At 35.7% G+C, this 26,823-nt stretch overlaps 1 protein-coding gene across 16 annotated transcripts in view; it reads left to right on the forward strand.

Annotated features, from left to right (window-relative positions):
* ERC1 (ELKS/RAB6-interacting/CAST family member 1) overlaps positions 1-26,823 on the forward strand; it is a 484,493-nt gene that overhangs the window by 389,964 nt on the left and 67,706 nt on the right. For 10 of the 16 annotated variants that reach the window (XM_033116427.1, XM_033116435.1, XM_033116434.1 and 7 more), the window contains one exon: positions 18,375-18,473. In XM_033116427.1, coding sequence (XP_032972318.1) covers positions 18,375-18,473 — 99 coding nt within the window. Of the gene's footprint in view, positions 1-18,374; positions 18,474-19,902; positions 19,970-26,823 lie in introns of all 16 variants that reach the window. The other 6 variants (XM_033116438.1, XM_033116439.1, XM_033116442.1 and 3 more) reach the window with 1 other exon arrangement.

The following is a 26,823-nucleotide window of genomic DNA, read 5'->3' on the forward strand; positions in this document are numbered from 1 at the left end:
GTCCAGAGCTATTGTCAGTTCTCTTGGAAGTAAAAGTTTAATTACCACCAAAGTAAAACTACTGTGATTCAACATGAGTTTTGGGTGATTAAATGAACCCAGCTGTGGATTAGCCGTCAAATTGCTACAGAACGGACTCTGGGTGAACACACAACATGATATATGGATGATGGATTACAGAACTGTACACTTGAAACCTATGTAACTTTACTAACAGTTGTCACCCCAATAAACTTTAATTGAAAAAAAGAAAGAAAGAAAGAAACTGAGACCGGGATAGGCTCTCCTGACCTAGGTGTTTCCCGGAAGCTGCTGATAATGAGCTGAGGCCACCCTCAGACACGTACAACCCTCCACGTCTAGCCCCATCCTGATTTGCCCCACCTGTCCCAGGAATGCGAGATGATGAAAGAGATGAACGAAGGCTTGATGAAGGAGGGAGCACCATTGTGATGGGGAAGGGAGCAACTACTAGGTCACCTTCTGGCTTATTCTGGCCCTGCACAGCTCCACTGCGACAGCTAATCAGCTGCCTCCCAAGTGCCTCGCCCACTGGCAAGAAGAGTGTTTCCAGTCTGTCTGGGCCTAGAACCATAGTTGTCTTTTTTCATTCAGTTTGAGATCTTCCTGGTTCTTAGCATGATGAGTGACATTTTTACTGAAGCCTGGACATTTCAGGTATTATATTCTGCGACTCTGGATCTTATTTGAACTTTCTGTTTTATTGGTTTTCTTTGGCACACTCCAGCCAGGGACAAAGGAGGTGCTGCCTCATTCCTGCCCAGTGGAGAAAGGAGTCCAGGATCCCCCCCAGGGCCTCTGTTGAGCCCCAAGGAGTGGGGCTCCCTGTGACCCCTCGTCACAGGGGTGGGTTCCTAGCCCCACTCGGTGCCACCTGGGAGGGGGAGGAATACCTCACAAGCACCATTGGGGGGAGTGATGGGTGCAGTACTGGAAGTGCAGACCTCCATGGCCTCCTCTGACAATTCCCAGGGGAGGATCTACCCCTCCACCCACCCATCCCTGCTGACATTGTGGAGGGAGGCTTTGTAACTGCCAGCTGGAGGGGCCAGCCCTGCCTCCCTCCCTGGCTTCCTCTGACCCCCTTCTAGGGGAAGTTGTGCCGGTAGAAGTCTCAGCTCACCTTGCCTGCCCTGGGTGGCAGTGGGACCACAGGTTTTTCTGTGGTTTCTGGAGTAGAGTGATTGTTGTCTAAAATGTTGCTGTTTTGCCAGGTGCCGCTTTCCTTTCTAGATTTTTCTGGTTAGAGAACGCAAGCTTTCATTGTCTGTGACTGTTGTCATTTCCAGATTGCCAGTTTCTCCAGCTCCAAATCTGGATGTATAAGGCAAAAAAGAAAATTCAGGGGACTTACCATTTGTGTCATTCTTTGGGCCCCAGTATCCCTAACCAATCTGCCATCTTCTCTCTACCTTTTTTATGTTTGTGTGTGTGTGTAGGTAGGTGTGCGTATGGGTGTGACGTGTGTGTGTGTGTGTGTGTGTGTATCAGTACATCTATATGTATGTATGGCTTATAGATAGCCTTTACTTGTACATACTTCTGTACTTATTGGAAGGTATAGGGAAAAGTTTGTCTTCTCTATCTTCTGGAAGCACAAGGTAAAGCGAACATTTGTTTTTAAAGGATGACTTAGACAAAACTACCTTTTCCCCTTTAGGAAAACAAAAGGCATATTCTGTGTTTATTATCTACTAAGTAATCAATAGGTTGAATTTTAGTGCTTACATTCCGATAACCCAGTTTTTTTTAAATCATTATTTTCATCACGACCCTACCCCCTAGCCTCAGTCACATATTTATGTGTATTAGAAAATGGTATTTCTAGTAGCAGATAAGTTTTGCTGTCCCGCATCATTAATTTATTCAGCCTCTAATTCCCTTTAAGTGGTTCTTAATCTGTTGCTTATTAGAATCTATGACTGATGTTTCTTGTTTCTTTTTAGAAATCCAAGTGTTTCAAATGCTTGACTGTATCAGATGATAAGTAAAGTATTTCAACACTATATGAGATCATTTAAGATACTTTTCTATAATTTAAACTTTTTTTATAAAGGCCTGATTTTAAAATGTCAGTTTTCTTTTTCTCTTTTTATGCAAAAGTCATTTAGCTCAATATCACAAAAAAGTCTCTTTAGATAATAGGAGACACCAAGAATGTACTGGTCATTGTATGTCAATTTTAACAATTTAACCATATAGAAAAGTTTGCACCGAAACATCCTTTTGTAATGAATTCTCAGCTAAGGAAGAAAAGGCGTTACTGCAGTTTGGTCTATGTCAATTGTTTTCAGTGTGAGTGGTTTCCAGTAAGAGTCTGAATGCTTTCACATCCCCCGGGTTTATCTAAAGATACTTCAGTGTATACATATGAGTGTACAGTTTACAGTTAACTTGCATTTTGAGTCTATTCTTTCCTCTCCCACACATAGACCATGATTTTATAAAAAGAAAAGATAAAATTCCCCCAAAACTTCTTACTTTAACTCACTTGTTATCTAAAGTGCATTTTTTTCCCTGAGTGTGTTTAAACTGCTTAGAATTCTTGAAGATTGTCTCTCTGCCTACTTAGCTAGTCCTCGAACAGGAGAAAATGGTTTTTTTTAATAAAAAGCATTAAATAACTTAAAGTTAATTTCTGTGTATTTACTAAAGAAAAGGTCTTTGAAGGGAGAATACTAAACGTTTCTGCTTAGCACTAAATTACTAGGTTGGGTGCATTATGACTGATACCTGTTATTTGTACCACCATCCTTGAGAACATGATTTTTTTTTTAACTTGTGTTTAGTACCATCTAAGTTTGGAAAAAAAAAAAAAAAACCTGTCTTTTCAGTTACATGTGAAGAGATTTAGAGTCAGTTCTCTTTTTTATGGCTTTCGATATCTGTAAAATTTTAACTGTATCCTCTGCCACCCCAATAACCTAAACCACAGACAAAACTGATAAATGCTCTTGGATCCTGGTGTTTGTTCGCTGATTTCTAGAATCACAGAAAACACCTACCGACATTTTCTTCTTTCCTTAAGTATGGTGGTTAGTGTAACTGGGTCTGGCTAATATTCCCTTTAAATATTCTGGTTGCTTTGCAGAATATAGGCTTCTCTTTCTTTGAGAACAGATACAATGCTGGCAGAAATAACCCTAATGACATTAAAACTGGAATAGGGTTACTTTAGGTTTATTGCAAGGATGACGAAGTATGTGCTAGGAAGTGAGGCAGTGACCAGGAATAAAGTCTCAATTACACTGTTTTTGAACAGTCTCATTTCAGACTTGGTTTGGGTCAGCGTAGGCAGGTTGGCCTACAAGGTATTTCGTTCCTGGAACTTCAGTTCATGACCTAATCTCAGGAATGGCTTATAGATCTGGTTCTGACTTCTTCACCCCAGTGCATTGCAGTTACACACCATGGCCTTGCCAAAAAACAGGACAGCTCTCAAAAGTTCGGAGTAGAATAGAAATCCATATAAAAGATGTTTTTCAATTTAAAAATGCTGAATACATCTTTAGCTTCATGTTAATAGTTGTTTGAAGAGAGAAAGTATAGGCTGCTATTCTCCAGAATTCAAAGTTAAAAGCTGCATGGCAGTATAGGAGAGTGTTAAAGATACATGATAATCAGGATTAACCATTAATATTAATACTTTCTTCCTGGCAGCTGGGAAGCAATATCTTCACCTTAGTGAAATCTATTAACTATGTTCGAAAATTCCCCGCAGCCAGGAATCCCATACAAGCCATTCTAAGAATTAAGGAATAATTCTTATGAGATGGAAGAGACTAGGCTCCTACAAACAAGCAGATAGACAGTTTGGTGTGTTTTTGTTCTTTGCTTTCTACCAAGAGGAAGGAGGAGTAGGGTTTTGATAGGAAATGCAGAATATGTTGAAAAATCAGTTTTCTTTGAGCTTACTGCCATAAATGGAGATGTATCCAAGAATACTCGAGATAAGAAAGGAAAATTACATGAAACCTTTTTTAAAAATCCACTGAGTACTAAAGTAAATGAATGAATATCTATAACCAAAAGTTCTCCTTTTCATACATAAATCCATTCATATATGAAGAAATTTTTTTAAAAAGTTATAAATATTTATAAACCAGAATCCCTAGATTCTCGAGTTTTTTTCAAACTAATATAAGGAACAACAATTATGTTTTTATTTGGGATAAAACTAGTAAAAATGTCTGTTATCTTTCCTGGCTGAGATAACTCATTGTGGTAATGATGGATTTTTCATAGGCAAGAGAAATTATGTTTGGTATGTATATCTATATTTTATTATAATAAAAATGAATAAGTACATTAATGAAGGTAATTTGATAGAAGAAGCTTTTAAAATATGAAGCTCGTTGCTTCAAAAATAAGAATTTACAGTCTGAAATGGTAGAAAATGTGGGAACTACTAACCTATTTTCACTTTGTACCAACTATGGAAAATAGATTCCTGAATCTGATAAATGTATATTAAGGATCTTATGTATGCTGGCAATTTTGTTAGAAACTGGCTTGGTACAGAGGTGAAGGAGTCAGTCCCAGCTCTCATGGACTGAACAATCTAGTGGAGGAAAAGATATGTGAACAGATTATTAGAACCTAACAGAGCTTCCAGGTAACACTGACACACTTTTGTTCCAAACCTGAAGATAGTGCTTGATAAGCTTTAACCACCTCTCAAAATTTGTGGTGCGCGATTGAGCTTATTGAGAGAAAGGAAAATCTCCAGGTGTCAGAAGCAAAGAGGGGGCTGAAAGGCAGAGATGAGGTGTGTGGACTCAGGCAGCAACAGCCCTGGGGAGTTGTGACTGGTTCTGACCCACTTGGGACTGAGAGCTGTGTCATAAGCCTCGATGAGGAAAAAAGGTGAGACATTAGGATTACAGAAGGGGGGAATTGGAAGTGAACCTCTGACGTAGGGTAGGAAAGTCAAGAGTGTAATACAAGAGAAAGCAAGATTGATTTAGTGAAATGTCTGCCACTGGTAGATGATAAAGAAGCTTTTCTCTGTCATGACTGGGAAGGAACCGAAAGTCCCCTTTAAAGACGTCAAAATTCTGAAGACTGGATTGTATCTCCTGCAGATTTAGAGTACACATTTACACTCCCACTTGGTGTGGGAGGTTCCTACCTCAAATATTAGTATAAAAATTTATCCCAGACTTAGATGCCCCTTTATAGTCTCGCAGAAGCCATCACAGTATCATTGGTGGGATTCTTCAACAACCAAAACTTCACAGTGCTCCCACAAAAAGAAAAAAAAAAAAAAAAAGAATCGGTGCCTCTTCAGATGAGCTCCCAGTCAGTCTGCTGTGAGAAAGATGTACCGGGCAGGAGGGTTACTTCTAGAGACTTGAGATCATAGGGGAGCAGTATTTTAAAAAGATAAAGCGTAAGGCTCTAAGGAAAGAACAGTGGATGCAATATAGTGTAGTAGTTAAGAGTATGGGATCTGAAAATTAAGACAAATGTCAAACTACAGAAAAGATATTGCAACTTACATCACAAAGAGTTAATATCCCTAATAAAAGGCATTCCTAAAAATTGAGAAGAAAATAACAATTTCATAGGGCGGAAAATGGTCCAAGATAGGAATAGAAGAAACGTAGATGGCCTTTAAACATCTGAAAGACACCCAACCTCACTCATATTAAGATAGAGGCAAAATGAGGTGCCTTGGGCCAAAACCAGGAGTCTCAGATGACAAGGCTTTGCAGCCCAGGCATTCTTAATGCTCTCCTGGTGGGAATGCAGAATGTACACCTCCTGTCCAGGGAATTTGGCAACGTCTTCTCAAATTACTTATCTGTGCTTGGACTTTTTGACCCAGAAGCTTCACTTCTAGGAATCCATTCCAAAGAGATACATCTTCAAAACTACAAAACAACAGATATACAAAAGAATTCAATATTTGCTATTGTAGTATTTGCTACAGTATTTGTAGTAGCAATAGATTAGAAATCACCCAGATGTTCCACAGTGGGAAATTGGGTCAGTCAATTATAGTATATCTAATAGAGTGAAGTACTATGCAGCTGTAGAAAGGAATGAAAGATCTCTTGACATGGAATGACTGCTGAAATATATTGTTAAATGAAAAAGCAAGATGCAAAATAGTGTACTTAATATTCTACTTTCTCTAAGAAAAGCATGTGAACATCTAAATCTTTGTGAGAGTGCATGTTTTCTTACAATTGCATAAAGGAAAAATACAATAATAAATAAAAAATTTACCCAAAACATTACCTATAAAAAGTGGAAGGGAAATAGGATAGAGGAGAAAAGAAAGAAGCAAGTCTTCTCTGAATGTACATTCTGACTCTGTAATTCTATGGAGTTCTGACTCTAGAATCATATGAATGTCTTACATAATCAAAAATAAAATTAGATCAGAAAGGGAGGGAAAGCAGTTGGTGAAATTTGAAAACAAATTGAAATAAGTGAATCGTGTATTTTATCTTCTTGACATAGCCACGTAGAGCAAATTATTTCAACTAACCTATATAATAAAGGTTTCTTTTCTGTACACCCTCAGTAAGATATACTCCAAAGAGAAGAAAAACATGCAAAAAAAATTTAAAATTTATCCTGCCATCATCATATATTTGATCCCATTTAATGACTCTGGATGGTGAACACACAATGTGTGACATATAGATGATGGATTACAGAATTGTACACTTGAAACCTATGTAACTTGACTAACCATTGTCACCCCAATAAACTTTAATTTAAAAAAAAAGAAATCCTGAAGGCATTTTGATACTGTATATCTATTGTCAAAAGAATTATGTTCATGGATAAAACAAATAACAAGCAATTACATTATTATTGTTAGGAACCAGGATTTTTCAGCATAAGAGAAAAAAAGATATAAAATCAAAGAAGTTAAGTAAAAACTTAAATAAGTTTTATTCTAGATTAAGATCTAGAATCTTACATTTCAATTGAAAATATTACTAATTCATAATTTTCTACCTCTTTAAAAAAATAACAGTATTTCCTAGTTCTTACTGAAACTGCCTAGAAACAATAATAATCTTGCACCATGGGGGACCCAGCACCCACATTGTGACTTCCACTGAACTGAATAAGCTCTTTGGAACAATGGCTGATTTCAGATCTGGGGCAAGAAATGTACCAGATACAGTTGGCCCACCTTTGCCAGGAAGCAAGAGTAATAGAGGTCATGTCCAAAGGATACAAAAACCCTGGTATCTTATTTAAAATCCCACCGATGATTATTCCTCCTGCATTTATTAATGAAAATTATTTTGTATTTATCTTTCCCTCATCTATTGGAGCTATTTTGTTACCCTGAAATTTCATTCATAAGATGACAAAAAAACATGAGAGTGTGCGTGTCTGTGTGTGTGTGTTTAATGAGTTGATGCCCTAACAAACTTCAGTGATGACAAATTACTTTTGTTTCCTTTTCTCCTACTTCTTTTAAAAGCAAAACATTATTCATAGGACCACGCGTTATTTTATTATTAATTTACCTATCTTAAGTACTTTTTAAAGATATAATTTATTTACCATATAACCTACCCATTTAAAGTATACAATTCAATGTTTTCAGTACATCCAGGGATGTATAAACACCACCACAAACTCCTAAGTTTTTTAGTATCTTTTTTCTTTAATATCATTCAGTTGCGTGTGTTATATATTCAGTATGTTTTTTGTAACTGAGATATATTTGACAAACAACATACTAATTTGATACATTTATATTGTAATATAAATATGGTAGAATTAGTATATTCAATATGTTTTAATAAATTGAAAGCATTATTAATTTTGATGCTCAAGTTGTTCATATTTAGTTATTCTCTCTTTTCCCAGACCTAGCAACCACTAATCTACTGTATGTATCTGGATTTGCCTATTCTGAGCATTTCATATAAGTGAAATTATATAATATGTGTACCCTTATGTGTTGCTTATTTTACTTAGCAGAGTATTTTCAAGTGCCGTTCATATTTGTAGCATGTATAAGTACTTCATTCTGGATAAACCGTGTTTTATTTATCCAGTCATAAGTTATTGGATATTTGGGTTATTTCTCTTTTTTTACTAAGTAAATTATACTGCTATGAATACTCATACACAATGTTTTTGCATAGGAATACGAGGTCTGATAATTAAGTTCGCGAACTTGTTGCAGGGATGTTGCTAACCGTTTTTAATATCAGAGGGATTATTTATTATGAATTTGTACCAACTGGACAAACAGTTAACCAAGTTTGCTATTTGGAAGTGCTGAAAAGGCTGTGTGAAAAAGACAACCTGAACTTTTTTTTTTTTTTGCCAACAATTCATGGCTCTTGCATCACGACAATGCACCAGCTCACATGGCACTGTCTGTGAGGGAGTGTTTAGCCGGTAAACAAATAACTGTATTGGAACACCCTCCCTACTCACCTGATCTGGCCCCCAATGGCTTCTTTCTTTACCCGAAGATAAAGGAAATATTGAAAGGAAGACATTTTGATGACATTTAGGACCTCAAGGGTAATATGATGACAGCTCTGATGGCCACTACAGAAAAGAGTTCCAAAATGGCTTTGAAGGGTGGACTAGGTGCTGGCGTCGGTGCATAGCTTCCCAAGGGGAGTACTTGGAAGGTGACAGCAGTGGTATTCAGCAGTGAGGTATGTAGCACTTTTTCTAGGATGAGTTCACGAACTTAATTGTCCGACCTTGTATGTTTTCAATTATCTTGAGTCTATACCTAAGAATAGAATTGCTGGGTCATATGGTAACTCTGTACTTAACCTTTTAAGGAACTGCCAAACTGTATTCTGAAGAGCTGCACCATTTTAGAATTTAACTAGCATTATGCTATTTTAACTAGCATAATTTCACTAGCATTATGTAAGCGTTCCTCCATATTTTCACCCACATTTATTATTCTTTCTTGTTATAGCCATCCTAGAGGATGTGATGTAGTATTTCATCATGATTTTGATTACATTTCCCTAGTGACTAAAATATGTTGAACATATTTTCATGTGCTTATTGCTTGTTTGCATATCTTCTTTGGAGAAATGTCCATTCAAACCTTTACCCATTTTTTTAATTGGGTTATTTTTTTCTTATTGACCTATAAAAGTTCTGGGTACAAGTCCTTTATCAGATACATGACTTGTAAATATTTTCTTCCATTTTGTGGATTCTCATTTTACTTTCTTGATGCTATAGTTTGCAGCATAAGTTTTTAAATTTTGATATAGTCTAATTTACTTGGCTTTTTCTTTTGCCATTTGTGCTTTTTTGGTGTCATTCCGTGTTTTCCCAAAAATAAGACCTAGCTGGACAGTCAGCTCTGATGCGTCTTTTGGAGCAAAAGTTAATATAAGACCAAGTATAATAATATAATAAAATATAATATAATATAATATAATATAATATAATATAATATAATATAATATAATACCAAGTCTTATATTAATTTTTGCTCCAAAAGACACATTAGAGCTGATTGCCTAGCTAGGTTTTATTTTCGGGGAAACATGGTAGCTCCGAAATCATTGCCTAACTCAAGGTCATAAATACAGAGAGTGCCAAAAAATATATACACATTTTAAGAAAGGAAAAGTCTATTAAAATTGTAATACTCAATATGTACCGATAACAAAAGGTGAATACAAGTCACGTTTGACTTCTGCAATTGTAAGAGGTGCTCAAAGTGGTTACCATCAGTGTCCAGACACTTCTGATTACGGCGAACTACTGCTTGAGCAACGCTGACCAAAGTGTCCACTTGTATACATTTTTTTGGCACCCCCGGTGTTTACTCCTATGTTTCTCTCATGAGAGTATTATAGTTTCAGCTCTTACATTTATTTAGATCTGTGATCCATTTTGATTTCATTCTTTTATATGTTGCAGGATAGAGGGCCATTGTCATTTTTATGCATGTAGTTGTCCATTTGTCCCCTCACCATTTGTTGAAAAGAGAATTCTTTCTCTATTAAATTGTTTTGGTACATATGTCAAAAATTGACTGACTATGAAAGTTAAAATTTGTTTCTGGACTTGCCATTCTGTTCCATTGCCCTTTTTTTCTATCGTTATGCCGATGTCACACGGTCTTGATTACTGTAAGGTTTGTGGTAACTTTTAAAATAAGGAAGTATGAGTCTTCTGACTTTGGTCTCCTGTTTCATGGTTCTTTTGGCTATTTTTGTGTTATTTCTTACAATTGCATGTGAGTCGACGATTTTCTCAAAATTAAGTTTTGTTGTTTTGTCTTTTTTTTAAGAAAGAAATAATCCAGCAAATAAAGAAAAGGAAGTATAAAGTAAACAAGTAGAACAATATAATGATGGTTTTTGTAGATGGCCATGGATATATGAGGGATCTTTTTTCTCCTTTTGTGTATGTTTGGAAATTCTCAATATGAAATATAGTTATTTTAATTATTAAAAAAAGCACAGGCTCTGAAGCTAGACTCTTTGTATTAGAGTTCCGTCTCTGTGATTTATTCATCAAATGAACTTTACTATGTTATTTTAGATCTCTGTTCTCCAGTTTCTCATCTATAAAACGAGGGTGATAATTGTACCTACTTCAGTTTGTTTTTATGAGCATTAAATTGATTAAATTACCTAAAGCTCTTGGAACACTGCTTGGTACACAGTAAGCATTGGGGTGGGGGGGAATAGACTATAAAAAAACTACATGTAGATTTGCCAAATCAATATGAAATGAAACAAAAAAATCTAGTCATTCAGTTAGAAACTTAATGAACAAATTAACACATCTGAAAAGAGAATTAATGATTTGGAAGGTACTACAGCAGAAGTTACCCAAAATACAGCACAGAGAGATGAAATGTGACAAAATATGAAAGAGATTAAGAGACATGTAAGATAGACTGAGAAGTTACAACTATTCATCTGATAGCAGTTTTAAGAAAGATCAGACAGAAAATTCAGAAGAAGCAATATTAGAATGGATAAAAACATATTTTCAGAATTGATGAAATCATGAATCTTCAAACTGAAAAAGCTCTACAAGGTTTAAGCAAGATCAGTATTCACACATAGAAATATTTTAGTGAAACTGCAGAACATCAGAGAGAACAGATAGATTACCTACAATGATAAAAGAATTTGTCAGTAGATTTAATAGAATCAATAAAAGGCATAAGAGTGGGATAATAAATATCTTCAAAGTGCTGAGGGAAAATAACTACAAATCTAAAATTCTGCACCCAGAAATATGAACAAAATAATATTTTCAGACAAACACTGAGAGAGATTATCATTTATGTTCACTCATTAAAAATGGACTGCTTCAATAAGAAAGAAATTAGGTGCGATTCCAGAAGCAGTGTTGGTGGGTGGGAAGAATGAATGTGTAGGCAAATATAAATAAGCATTGAGCATAAATATTAATAACAACGACAAATTTGGTGAGGGATTTAAAACAATAAATGGTAAGTGGGACCAGTCATAATATTATTTAAAGTCTTTGTGTTGTGGAGTAAGGAGAGTAGATATATGATAACTTTGAATTTGTCAACTTATACATGCTAAATATTATGTGTAAGCAACCATGTAATAGAAATAAAAGATAAAACTTCAAAATAAGGAAAAGGTTGGATAAAAATTTTGTTCATCCATTCACTAGAAGTCAGGAAAGGAAGGTGGTGGGAAAAATATATGTAAGTTACCAAAAATAATGTTAGAAATAAATCTAAATACATTAGGTCTAAATGTATTCAGTAGCACATTAAATATTAGGTTGGTGCAAAAGTAATTGCGGTTTTTGCAATTATTTTTTAACCTTTTAAAGCGCAATAACTTTTGTACCAACCTGATAAATAGGTTAAATTTTATTGAAGACAAATGGAAAATACAAAATCCAGCTATAGGCTATTTTAAAGTTCAGCCAATATTCTATAAAATTTAAATTCCATGAGGGCAGGGACTTTGCTCATATGTCACAGCTCCTAGAGCAATGTCAGACACCTAATATTTGTTGAATGAATGAATATGCTGTTTTTGAGAAACATACTTAAACAAAATGATACAGCATGAAAGTAAAACGGTTTTTAGAAAGATATGCTGGGTAAACACTAACCAAAAAGAAGGCAATAGAGCCCTATCACTATTGCAAAATAGGCTTTAACGCAGAAAAGCAATGTTAGATATAAAAGTATTAATTATATAATAACAAAAGGAATAATTTACCTGAAAGATATAACATACTTGAAGCTCTATGTACCTAGGAACATTGCCCAAAAGGAGAAATTCACAAGTTCACAATTATATTGAGAAATTTAGCAGATCAAACAGATGACAAAAAATAGAAAAGGATATGAAAGACACAACAGTCTTTAAGAGTACATATAGAACCCTGTACCCAACAATTGGAAAATGTGCATTCTTTACAAGTACACATGAAGCATTTATAAAAAGTGATCCCATACCAAATCCTAGAGCAAGTCCAACAAATGACTATGAATTTATACTATTCTGACCAAGTTCTCTGAATATAATGTAGTAAAATTAGAAATCAGTATAGCAACTTAATTCCATACATTTGGAAATTTTTTAGAGCTCATTTTTAATAATTCGTAAGTCACAGTACAAATCCTAAGGAAAACTGAAAAACATATACAACAACAGTAAAACATTGTATGTCAAAATTTGTGGGATGCTCCACTTCTTGGGGGAAATTTTTTTACCCTAAATGCGTATTAGAAGATCAACAATTAATGAGCTAAGCATCACTCAAGAAATTAGAAAAAGAACATTAGAGTAAAGCCCCTGCAAAAAAATGAAGGAAATAAAAGCAGAAATTAATGACACAAAACAAAGAAACCATAGAGTAGATTAACAAAATCAAAATCTGATTCTTGGAGTCTTACAATTAGATACAAAAGATAGGGGCATGGATTGTTCAAGAAAAAAGAGACCAGATATAGATAAACAGTATTTGGGAAAGGAAAAGGAGATGCATCTACACGTACAAAAGAGACATTTAAAATCATAGGAAAATAGGATGTACTTTATGCCCATTATGTAACTTACCAAACCTGAGTAGTCCTTGACACCAACAAATTTAAGTCACTTTAAAATTTTCCTACCAGTGATACAAAGTCTAGTTGTTTTTAGAAGTAAGTTCCACCAAATATAAAACTGCAAATAATTCCTAGCTTATAACAATGGCTCCAAAAAATACAATAAAAGGAAAGTTCTCTGACTTATTTCATGAGTTTAGCATAACTTAGGTGCTAAATCTGGAGACAATACAAAAAAATCAGAGGCCAATATTACCTACAAATGTAGATACAAAAATTCTAAATAAAATATTAGCACATTCAGCAATGGGTAAAAATACTGCACTATGACCTTGTTTCCCCAAAAATAAGACCTAACCAGAAAATAAGCCCTAGCATGATTTTTCAGGATGACGTCCCCTGAACATAAGCCCTAATGCATCTTTTGGAGCAAAAATATAAGACCCGGTCTTATTTTCAGGGAAATACTGTACTAAGTACAGCTTATCTTAAGAATTTAGGGATGGTTTAATATTTAGATTTAGAGTGAAGGAGGAAAAATGGGATAATATAATCTCAATATATTACAAAAAAGCCTTGAGAAAATGAGGCTGGAGTGGAGTGGTAGGATGTGGCAGCCAGTGAAGGGTCTGGGTACTCGTATATTATTCATTGTGAAGATTGGACTCTCGTCACCGCCTGCTGCCAGGGGATAGATTTTATTTAAAGTAGGATAGTGTCAAGATTAAATTTTCTATTGGAAGATAATTGTGACAGCAATTTAGAGAAGCAATAAAAGAGTACACCAGTGGTAATGCAGATGAAACCGTGCAGTTAATTACAGGGAAAATATTTGGAAACAGAATCAATAAGACTTTGTGGCTGATTGGATATAGACATTAGTGGGAAAGGTGGAGTCAAGAATGATTCTGAGATTTTTAGATTGAGCAACTTAATGAATAATGACTACATTCATGGAGATAAGATAATACCAGGTGGCCCATACAAGGGGCACGCCAGCAGCACTCGGCTCAGATGACCAGGGAGACTGAGCCACTGGATCCCACAGGACACCCACTACATAAGGCCACTCTACTAAGACCAGGAGGCATAGCAGCCCTACTTAACACAAACAAACACAGGGAGGCAGCCAAAATGGGGAGACAAAGAAACATTTCCCAAATGAAAGAACAGCACAAAGCTCCAGAAATAGAACTAAACGAAATGGAGACAAGCAATCTACCAGATGCAGAGCTCCAAAGACTGGTTATAAGGATGTTCAGTGAGCTCAGTGAGAACTTCAACAAGGAGATAGGAAACCTAAAAATGAGATAGAAAACATAAAAAAGAACCAGTCAGAAATGAAGAGTGCAATAACTGAAGTAAAGAATACAGTGGGTGGAGTCAATAGTGGATTAGATAAAGCAGACGATCAAAACAGCAATTTAGAAGATAAGATAGTTAAATTGAATTACAGTAGCAATTTATAGTATAACGTCTTCTCAAAAGATCAAAAGATGGCATTAATCAAATGAATGCTAGTGTCATTCATTGTATCACAATTTTAATAGTTTTTTCCTTAAAGTGTGTGTACATTTTTTGACCCACATATGTGGAAATAATTTTAATACTTTCCTAAAATCCTTATAATTGGAAGTAACCAAATTAGTATGGTTAAAATTTATTTATGAAATGTTTCCTAAAATATCTCAGAATATTTCTAAGTATAATTATTTCTAAAACTAATTTAGGTGGGTTAATAGCACTATAAAAACTGAAAAGCAAAAGTTAGTGAACAGCTAGAAAACTGATCAGAATTCAGACCTTTTCTTTTAATACTTGGGTTCAGATAACTTGTACTGTTTCTTAGAGTTTCTGTAGCACCTTGTTGGGGCATTGACATCTTAGTCTTAGAAGAAAAGATTAACAGAATAAACAATGAACTGCTTTTTCTCTGGGAGGATATGTGTACACAGATACACATTTACAGCTAAAGAAGTTTATTTCAGCAAGTTTTTCCTTTTTTTTTTCCTTCCTTCGGACAATGTTTTTTTATCGCATTGAGACCAGGGGAGTTCAGCTATCTGCCACATGCCCGTGGCATGGTTTCAGAGGGAAAATATACAGATATAAAGTATGCTTTGTGTCAGTAGAACATGAAGGGTTTATTCCTTTTGCGTACCGGCCTTATCTTGGGAAGAGCGTAGTGCATGAGTCCCTCAGAGCTGAGCGGCCGCCCTCATGGTTATGCGGGCGGAGAGCCGGTTTCACGCCCCATTTCTGAATCTGCGGCCGAGGAACACCAAACTTGGCTAATCTTCATGTCTTTTAGAACTGGAGAAGTTCTTCTGATGATTCCTTCATTCACTTCCATGAATCGAATGAGTGATCCTTGGTCTTATCTGTCTGCTGTGATCAGTTCCTTTGAGAGGCTTCCACACTCATTCCTAAGAAATCCTGGAAATGCGTTCTGCCTTGAAGGTGGATTTGTGGGTTCTTGAGTAGTTCTTTTTAAGTGTTTAAACTTAACACTGGGTATCAGGTACTAAAGATTAAGACATCATGGTCTAAGAAAGTAACGTCCACGCGTCCTTTCGCTGTACATTCCTGTTCAAGTCTACACAGAGGTTTCGCTCCCTTCTGGTCACCCCACTCGGCCCTTCCCTCTCTCCTTCCTCCTTTCCCAAGAGCTGCTCTGCAGAAGACTCTCCGTTTGACGTGCAGTATCACTTAACATACAAGAAATTACCCTACATATTTCCAAGATCATTGTAAGTTGTCTCGGAAGACAAATGTGATATCACAGACAATTTTTGATACATGTTTTCTTTGCTTTCATTTTGTACTAGAGAGAAGAACAGGCTTATAGATGTATGCATATATTCCTGTGTGGAGCTATAAAGTTCCCTAAATGCCCAGTAGTATGGACTCAGTAAACATCCATTTAACTGAATAGTATGCAGCCAGTTAAACTTAGATTTTCGAATAATATTTAATGACATAAAAAAATGTTTGTATGATGATGATAGCTAAAATTTATTGGGTGTTAAGTTTTTTCAGGCAGCTTTCTAAGTGCTTGTATTGACTCACTTGGTTAATCCTCGCAGCAGTCTTACTGGCAGAACAAATTGTTCTCATTTTAAATGTGAGAAAACTGAAGCTCGGCGCTTTGCAGGGGTTTGTTACCTCCGCTTAGATGGCTGGTGAGAGGCAGAACTAGAATGCAGACCCAGGCAGTTTGACTCCAAAGCCCTTGCTTAGGCATCATTATAGGCAAAAGTACCAAAGAAAAAGCTATGAAGTGTAAAGAAAACATGTTAAAGATAACCAAATCAAATTTTGATAAAGCAGAATTTGTGGAGGGGAAAGACAGCATGTCCTACCAGATACCAAAATATAGTCTTTAATATATAGTACTTTTTAAAATACCATATTGTAACAGAAATAGAAAAGAAATGAGAAGAGCGTGCCACTTTTTATGTTCATAGGAAGAGGCTGAATGGATGCACCTACATATTAACAGTGATTATCACTGTTCAGAGGTATCTACACATGATTTTTCTTTTTTTTCAGATTATCTACAGTGAACATTTTTAAATCATATGATTTTAGCAAGTTTACTTTTAATTCTTTTAAAACTTCAGGTTTTAGCAATATTTTATTAGTGAAATATATATTGCTATTTGATTTTATGTATAGTATACCTGCATTTTCTGAATTGCTTGCTCTGCAAAGTGAATTCTCTAAAATGTTATATATAATTCTCTTCTAGTCTAGGGTTGAGGAGGAGGATTTCAAAATCTTTGTCTTATTTTCAAAACCTGAGTTATTTATTGATGGTTTAAAGAAAATATATTGAAATACATACATATGTATATACATGTACGATCACCTTCTGTCTGATCACCTTATTCAACTGTATTGTAAGTTGTAATGGTTTTTCAGTTGATTCTGTAGGATTTCATTTACAGATAACTGTTTTTCCTAGTATTTATGGTCTGTATGTCACATAACATCTCCATAAATGGAATACTTATTTAAAAGGATGAGTAGTTCTTATAGTAACATGGAAAGATGGCTCCTGTATATCAGAAAGTGAAAAAGATAGAGTTACAGAGTCCTATAAGGTCGGACAATTAAGTTCATGAACTCATCCTAGAAAAAGTGCTACACACCTCATTGCTGAATATCACTACAATCACCCTCGAAGTCCTCCCCTTGGGAAGCTATGCACTGACGCCAGCGCCTAGTCCACCCTTCAAAGCAATTTTGGAACTCTTTTCCTGGAATGGCCATCAGAGCTGTCGTCGTATTACCCTTGATGTCCTGAATGTCATCAAAATGTCTTCCTTTCAATATTTCCTTTATCTTTGGATAAAGAAAGGAGTCATTGGGGACCAGATCAGGTGAGCAGGGAGGGTGTTCCAATACAGTTATTTGTTTACTGGCTAAAAACTCCCTCACAGACAGTGCCGTGTGAACTGTTGCATTGTCGTCATGCAAGAGCCATGAATTGTTGGCGAAAAGTTGAGGTCATCTAACTTTTTCATGCAGCCTTTTCAGCACCTCCAAATAGTAAAGTTAGTTAACTGTTTATCCAGTTGGTACAAATTTATAATGAATAATCCCTCTGATATCAAAAAAGATTAGCAACATCGTTGCAACAAAGTTCACGAACTTAATTGTCAGACCTTATATGTATAATATAATCCAGTCTTTAAAAAATAAAAACAAGCATTGCACAAAATGCTTAATTTGAGGAGATTACTCTCCCCACACCCTGAATTTCTGTACCAATTTAGGTGCCTGTCTTAGTTTGCTCAGACTGTCATAAGAAGATGCTATAGAAAATAACTAGCCAGGTATCCTTTCGCTGTACTTAAGCAACAGAAATTTATTTTCTCACAACTCTGGGAGGCTGAGAAGTCCAAGATCAAGGTGCCAGCGGGTTTAGTTTCTGATGAGAGCTCTCTGTCTGGCTTGTAGAAGAGCTTACTCTGTTCTCACATGGCAGAGAGAGAAAAGGGCAGCGGAGGGAGATCATTCTTCTTCTTACAAGGCCATAGTCCTATCGGATTAGGGCCCCACCCACTGTGACCTCAACCTTAAATATCTCCTAAAGACTCACAGTGGGGGATAGGGCTTCAAAATGAATTTGGGGGTATACATAGGTGTGCCTAAATTTTTTTTTTACCCCGATATCCTCAGATGTCCTACATTTATTTCAGACAGAATTAGTTCTATCCTTTCTTATGACATCCTTAAGGCATTTGTTACTTTAAGTATATCATAGAAACTTTATCTAAATTTAACCTTATGAATCATTTCATCGTAGACACAAAATCGAATGAAGCTAATGGCCGACAACTATGAGGATGACCACTTCAAATCCTCCCATTCCAATCAAAGCAATCACAAACCCTCCCCAGACCAGGTAAGACTGCGCGTGAATGTTTCATAAAAACCACTATGCTTCTATTTTGATGTATTTTGTACTAGCATGTTGCAAATTCTGGAGTATATGCTAGAAAACTAAAAATAATCAGTTTCTAAAAACTCCACTTTTAAAAAAACAGTTTCAGTTTCTATATAGGAAGGTGCTGGATGACTGAATATTTTAAGAGGAGATATTCAAAAGATCTGAGGATGATAAATAGTCCTTGAATTGGGTTGAGAAAAAAATCATCTCAGAGATGCTGAGAAGATTTGTAACTTGTCTTGCTTTTCTTATTAAAGATACAGTGCCTTATTAGAAAAATGTAACTCTTGTAAGTTCAATGAGGCACAACTCAGTGCAGAGGTAACTATTTTTTAATTGCAAATTTTAAAGTCTCTGCTCATCACCTATTAAACCTGAACACTGAAACATAGTTTCCTCATTCCCATTACCTTGGCGGATCCCTCCAGTATGTGTCATTCTGTAGAAAAGGCACTGGTGAGTCTGAAGGGAACCATATTCAACTCCTGGTTTTTGGAAAAAGGGAACTCTCCCAAGATCTTGAAAATGATGGATGGGGGAGAGTGGTGAACAGATTACCTCATATCCCATTGCCAAAAATCAGATTTCAACATCTCCATCACACTCAACCTTGAAATATATTGCTGAGGGGGAAAAAATAATAGTTAAGTAATTACATCCATATGACCAAAAAGTCACGGGAAACTCCCCCACTAAACATCTCCTCTAAATGATATCCATAGTGTTGTCTTAGGAGAAGATGAAATATTGCAGATGAAAGCAACAATAATATCCAAATTGCAATTTTTTCTTAGATTCAGAAGGTATAGTCATAGTTTGATGACATTTGCTAAACCAGTTGAGGCAAGCCTTATATTTTAGGCAAGCCAGTCTTTAATGTAGGCAAAATGAAGAGTTGTCTGCCTGATGTCAGCAGTCTTTTCCTGCCAAGAAGTCATTTTGCTTTCTCCGCCTGCTTCTGGATACCTGGAATTAAATTTATACCAGTGTATATAAGATGAGTATTAGATCCTCTCCTTGAAACAGGTTTTGATAATAGATATGAGGAATTTGATGCCTGGGAGTAGTGGGAGGCAAACAAATGGAGAAAGGTTGAAGAAAAGACAAACAATCAAGAAAAGTCTCCACCTTGTTAATTTTGCCCTGATCAAACCCTGGGATAGAGACATTATCTTGAAAAGTAGGAAGCGTAGAAGTGTAATGACAAACTAATTACTAATTTTGGTTGTTTAGGGAATTAGAATCTAATATGAAAAGAGTCAAGAAATTAGAGACCATTTTCTTCTGCTACTTATGCTTATGTCTTTGTTTTAAATACTAACCAACTCTTTTTCATTCCCATGCTGCTCTGGGGCATTGTTCCCTTTGTCATCTCTCCCTGTAGGATGAGGAGGAGGGTATATGGGCATAGCCAATCAGATGATCTTAGTTCAGCCATTTTGTTCAGAACGGTGAGAAACGGCTTTCCTTAACTACAGAAATGTGGGGTTTTTTGTTCGTTTGTTTTGCTTTCTTTTTTTCTTTTCACAATCATTCTCACATCTTGTTTCTCTGTAACTCATGAAATTCTCTGGTGTGCTTTCTGGTTTCTCATTTTCACATGATTCCTGTGTATATTGCTGTGCTTCTGACATAGTGGGGTTTGGGTTTTGTGGCTTATTTCTTTCCTTTTCTGTGTTAATAGTCACTTTATAATTTTTTAATACATTTTGGGAGAACTTCCAGGGCATATAACTAAATTTCTCCTGTTGTGATTTTATTAAGTAAGTACCGATCTAGTATGATTTGACAATGTCCTGGTAAGGATACAGTGATTTACATCAAACTGGAAATAGAAAATTGACCACGTACTCTGCCAGTAGATGTGGCATGCACTGTTTAGAATAATTGAATATAAATAGTCTTTTTTTACAAAGGCTGCTTTTTTTACAAAGCAGCCTGTACTGTGAACTAAAACCTTTTGTTTCTATTTATAGAAGAATGCTCTGAATTCTCAGGTCAGTAATCCTTACAGAGGACTTCCCCTACGACTTTGACATCACTCTCCAACTGTCCTTAAAAATAAGGAGAAGCAAAGAAATAAAGAAAGACTTTATGAAGTCAGTCTAAAGAATTCTTTCCTTCTCTTTTATGGATTGCTGCTGTGTTAAACAGCTGCCAGGACACTGTCTAGGTTCTCCTTTCCAGGCCAATTGGCTAGAAAACATAGTCCAGCTGTGGCAGTATCTTTGATCTGATGCCCTGGAGGTTTGACTAAGGAAATCCTTTTCTTAGGAAAAATAATAATTATGATTAATAAGTTCACACATATTGGTGGCCTTGCACTCCCTGGATTCACTGCCCACGCGTATGAGTGATCTCACTCTTTGGAGTCAGTTCTCCTTGAAAAGTCTGTGTCATGGTGTTATACTTCTTAAAATGAGGAGGACATGTGTACACCTCTCACTAGCAAACACAGCCCAGGAGGATAACGAGGTAAGTTGTGGAAAGGCGCATACACTGTGAAGATGGGAAGCTTTCCAAATGACTTTATCCTAAGGGAGTGAAAGAAGGTAAAATGCATACTACCAACAAAAAGCTCTGGGTTAGAATGTTGCATGCCAGACACAGCTAACGGTGAGAAAATTAGTGTACTAATTCTCTTTATCCATACTACACCCTACAAGAGGAGTGACTGGTCATCGTGAAGCATGTGGGGCCAGACAGTAATTGCATGTAGTTCTCCACGCTCCTCCTTGGAAATGAACCTGCCTTTTCTCTTTTAGCGGAACATAGGAACTTGGCATGCCTTAGCCGGAAGCACCTCCCCCACGCACAGGAGCATGCACTGGACTGCGTTTTGGTCCGCTCTTTTTCCTAGCCAATCAAAAGAAACATGTTAATGTTATAGGAAACAAGGCCCATAGGTAGCATTATCAGGAGACTGAAAAATGAACAAACCTTACAGAGATTTGTTCCTGAAGTTTCCATTTTCTTTTCTCTCATAGAATAACCGAGCAAGAGTTCAAATGCTACTGATTTTTTTCAATTATTGCACTATTGATCTTACTGCATAAAATATTAATTGCCATTGGTTTAACACATTATAGTTGCGATGAGCTGGCAATAGCTGGAGTTCCTATGATACGGTATTCCGAATTTTCTAAAATGAGTTATAAATAGCATTCTATCATAATGGTTGTACCTAAAGAAATGTATGAGTGAGCCCTAAAATACAGCGGAAGTCTTGACTTGCTATTTAGCTTCCTTTACTTGTTTCCATGCTAATTCAACAGAGAATAGATTTTCTTTAAAAATTGTACTTTTGAAATTAATGATTCACCTTTTCAAACATAAGAACATAAATACATGGCTTTTCTATAGGCTGAGGAGAGAGAGAAGGGACTCTCATTGTTTCTAAGTGGAGGTGACACTTGCTTCATTCTGTGTGTCTTAGGAAGGCTGCTTGACAGCAAATTCTTTCAAAGAAAGTTTCAATGACTAAATTTCTTTTATAGGGTATTTCTTTATAAAACTCAAGGTGGTTTTCCAAGGAAAAAAGTTCCTCAACATACAGGAGAGTAATTTGAATTGAGTTTTCTTCTTTCTTGTTTTTCCCTTTCAGAATGTAGGCCCCCGTGAGGCCAGGAACTTAAATATGTTTACTTTTGTATTCCCATCATCTAGAACGATGCCTAGTATACAGTAGGCCCTCAGTAAATATATATAGAATTAACTTCTGAATTCCTGAAATTTGAAGAAGAAACAGTGACGTTTACATTGTAACCAACAGCCTAGAATTAGCTGTTAGCTTGAATATCAGCATTACTAGTACAAGAAAGGGAAGTTTTGAAAGCGGAGCTAGGGTCTAGAAACAAAAGACCTATAGAGAAATGTTGAAGATTTAAAGTCATAATTCAGTCATAGAAAAAATACCCTCAAGGTCTATCCATGTTGTCACAAAGGGCAGGATTTCCTTCATTTTTGTGGCTGAATTATATTCCATTGTGTGTATTTACCACATTTTTTCATCTGTTAATCCATCAATGGACACTTAGGTTGTTTTCATGTTCTGGCTATTAGAAATTATGCTGCAGTGAATCTTTTTGAGAGAGTGATTTTGTTTCCTTTAGCTATATCCCTAGAAGTGGCATTGCTGGGTCATCAGGTAGTTCTGTTTTTACTTTTTGGAGGAACCTTCACACTGTTTTCCATAGTGGCTGCATCAGTTTATATTTCTACCAGCAGTACACAAGGGTTCCATTTTCTTCATCCTCACCAACACTTACCTCTTGTCTCTTTAATAATAGCCATTACCAACACCCTTTTAAAGCAAAAAATACAACAATTCTGATATGTTCTCCTTTTTATTATTATTCAATTTATTTAAATTAAAAAAAGACAAAAAACCGCTTCACCCATTTCTCCCACCCCACCACCCCCACCACCCCCTGCCTCTGGCAACCACCAATCTGTTCTCTGTATCTATGAGCTTGGTTTGCTTTGGCTTTTTGGTGTTGTTTTTTTTTTTTTTTTTAGATACCATATATAAAACATATTGTATGGTATTTGTCTTTCTCTGTCTGACTTATTTCACTTAGCGTAATACCCTCAAGGTCCACCCATGTTGTCACAAATGGCAGGATTTCATTCTTTTATATGGCTGAATAACATTCCATTGAATGTATACCACAATTTCTGTATCCATTCATCCATCCATGGACACTTAGGTTGTTTCCATGGCTGTTTTAAGTAATGCAGCAATGACCATGGCGATGTATATATCTTTTCTAGTTAGTGTTTCCATTTTCTATGTATAAATACAAGTGGAGTTGCTGGATCATATGGTAGTTGTAGTTTCAATTTTTTGAGGACACTTGTTACTGTTTTCCATAGTGTCTGCACCAGTTTACATTTCCACCAACAGTGTGTACAAGGGTTCCATTTTCTTCACATCCTCTCCCACACGTTTTGTTTCTAGCCTTCTTGATAATAGCCAGCCTAACAGGTGTGAATTGATATCTTACTGTGATTTTGGTTTGCATTTCCCTGATGAGTAGTGATGTAAAGCATCTTTTCATGTATCTGGTTGGCCATCTTCTTTGGAAAAATGTCTATTTGATCTTCTGCTCATTTTTAAATCAGATAGTTTGGTTTTTTGGCTATTGAGTTATATAGATTTTTTATATATATTTTTTAGATATGACCCCCTTATCAGATACATGATTTGCAAATATTTTCTCCCATTCAGTAGATTACCTTTTCATTCTGTTAATGGTTTCCCTTGCTGTACAGAAGCTTCCTAGTTGGATATCATCCCACTTTTTTATTTTTTATTTTGTTGCCTTTGCTTTTAGTGTGAAATCCAAAACTCATCACCACGTCCCATATCAGGGAGCTTACTGACTATGTTTTCTTCTAGGAGTATTAAGATTTCTGGTCTTAACTTTAAGTCTTTAATCCATTTTAAGTTAATTTTTGTGTGTGTGGTATGAAATAGTGGTCCAGTATCATTCTTCGGCATGTGGCTGTCCAGTTTTCCCAACATGATTTATTGAAGAGACTTTTTCTTCCACATTGTATATTCTTGGCTTCTTTGTCATAAATTAATTGACCATATATGTGTGAGTTTATTTCTGGGCTCTCTATTTGGTTTCATTGATCTATGTGGCTTCTTTTGTGCCATACCATACTGTTTGAATTAGTATAGCTTTGTAGTATAGTTTGAAGTCCAGCTTAGTTCTTCTTTCTCAAGATTGTTTTGGCTGTTTGGGGTCTTTTATGGTTCCATACAAATATTAAGGTTTTTTTTTCTTTTATTACTGTGAAAAATGCCATTGAAAAATGCCACATGTGGAAGAATGATAGGGTTTGCACTGAATCTGTAGATTGCTCTGGGTAGTATGGACATTTTAACTATTAATTCTTCCACTCTATTAGCACAGTATGTCTTTTTCCATTTTTGGGTCTTCTTCAATTTCTTTGATTAGTGTCTTGTAGTTTTCAATATACAGGTCTTTCACCTCCTTGGCTAAAATTTCTCCGTAGGTATTTTATTCTTTTTGATTCAATTTTCAATGGGATTATTTTCTTAATTTCTGTTTCTGATAGTTCATTATTAGTGTATAGAAACGCAACAGATTTTTATGTCTTGGTTTTGTATCCTGCAACTTTACTGGATTTGTTTATTTGTTCTCATATTTTTTTAATGGAGTTCTTAGGGTTTTCTATACTGTATACATAATGTCAACTGCCAAGAGTGACTTCTTCCTTTCCAATTTGGATGCCTTTTATTTCTTTTTCTAGCCTAATTGCTCTGGCTAGCACTTTTAATACTATGTTGAATAAAAGTTACGAAAGTTGGCATCCTTATCTTGTTCCTGACTTAGAGGAAAAGCTTTCATCTTTTCACTGTTGAGTATGATATTAGCAGTGGGTTTGTCATATATGGTTTTTATTATGTGAGGTATTTTCCCTCTCTACCCACTTTGTTGAGAGTTTTTATCATAAATGGATGTTGAATTTTGTCAAATATTTTTTCTGCATCTATTGAAATGATAATATAGTTTTATCCTTTATTTTGATAATGTGGTGTATCACATTGACTAATTTGCAGATGTTGAACCATCCTTGCATCCCTGGAATAAATCCCACTTGATTATGGTATATGATGCTTTTATTGTATTGTTGAATTTGGTTTGCTAATATTTTGTTGTAGAATTTTGCATGTATGTTCATCAAGGATATTGGCCTGTCATTTTCTTGTGGCATCCTTGTACAGTTTTTGTATCAGAGTAATGCTGTCCTTGTAAAATGATTTTGGAAGAGTTCCCTTTTCTTCTGTTTTTTGGAAGACTTTGAGAAGGACTGGTATTAATTCTTCTTTGAATGTTTGATAGAATTCACCAGTGAAACCCTCTTATCCTGAACTTTTGTTTGTTGGGAGTTTTTTGATTACTGATTCAGTCTTCTTACTTGTAATTGGTCTGTTCAGATTTTCTATTTCATCAAGATTCAGTCCTGGTAGGTTGTATGTTTCTAGGAATTTACCCATTTCTTCTAAGTTGTCTAATTTGTTGGCATATAATTGTTCAGAGTAGTCTCTTATGATTCTTTGTATGTCTGTGGTATCAGTTGTAACATCTCTTTCATTTCTGTTTTTATTTATTTGAGATTTTTATTTTTCTTGCTGAGTCTAGCTAAAGGTTTGTCAATTTTATCTTTTCAAAGAAACAGTTCTTAATTTCATTGCTCTTTTCTGTTGTCTTTTTAGTCTCTATTTCATTTATTTCTGCTCTAATCTTTGTTTTCCTTCCTTCTACTTACTTTGGGCTTCATGAGGTAGTTGTTTATTTGAGATCTTTATTGTTTCTTAAGATAGGCATTTATCACTGAATTTACTTTTAGAACTGCTTTTGCTGCATCCCATAAATTTTGGCTTATTACATTTCCATTTTCATTTGTCTCAAGGTATTTTTTTATTTTTCCATTACTAACACTCTTTTAGGGCATAGAAACAACAATTATTTTATCTTCTTTTAAAAAAAATAGTTTATTCATATGAGAGTTTGAAAAGAGGAGTTGTTTCTCGTTCTAAAGTTCTTCAAGGCAGTTAGAAACAATCTGCCTGACTGTCTCACACAGGAAAATAGGAGAGACCCATGGAGCCTAAAGGAGGCTCGCTGTAATGTTCCCTTTTTCCTGTCTTACTTCTTTTCCTCAGAAGTAAACAAGCTAAAACTGGTTTTGATGTTTTAAAGAAAAATAAACACTGAAGTATCCCTTGTGATTCTTTACTCAGCCATCTGCTACGATAGTGTGTCTTAAGCTGAGCTGATGATATACATACCCCACAGGTCAACAGTAACTCACTAACTCACAGCCTGGGGAAATGCCAGAGCGTCTTACGAGTAGAACCTCAAGAAGCTTTTATTTCAATCTTTAAAGCCAAGTAAGAAACTTTTTATTTTCTTTCTATTCATTTGGCTATTAATCTCTTTTTTTGCTTTGGAATAACATATTTCTGCTTAGACTGGGACAGGGTTAGGATTCTTTGCTGCCAGGAATTATTTCTTTCAAATATGTACTTCTGCTGTATAAAGGGTACATGGGTCATTTTGGTAAGGCACTTGTGCCAGATTGTATTTACCAGGTGGGAGTGAGAGTACTTATTGGTATGAGGGTGTTGCTACATCTCCTGTGGGCATAGTAATGTTTTCCTACAACAGCGGATGGTATCCTCTTCTGCTTTCTGCTTTCTTTTCTTTCCCCTGAAACTTATAGCTATCCTTGAGAAACAGAGCAGAGAAACAAACATTCTGCACCA

This window comes from Rhinolophus ferrumequinum, chromosome 10, assembly GCF_004115265.2.
Source record: "Rhinolophus ferrumequinum isolate MPI-CBG mRhiFer1 chromosome 10, mRhiFer1_v1.p, whole genome shotgun sequence".
Lineage (NCBI taxonomy): Eukaryota > Metazoa > Chordata > Mammalia > Chiroptera > Rhinolophidae > Rhinolophus > Rhinolophus ferrumequinum.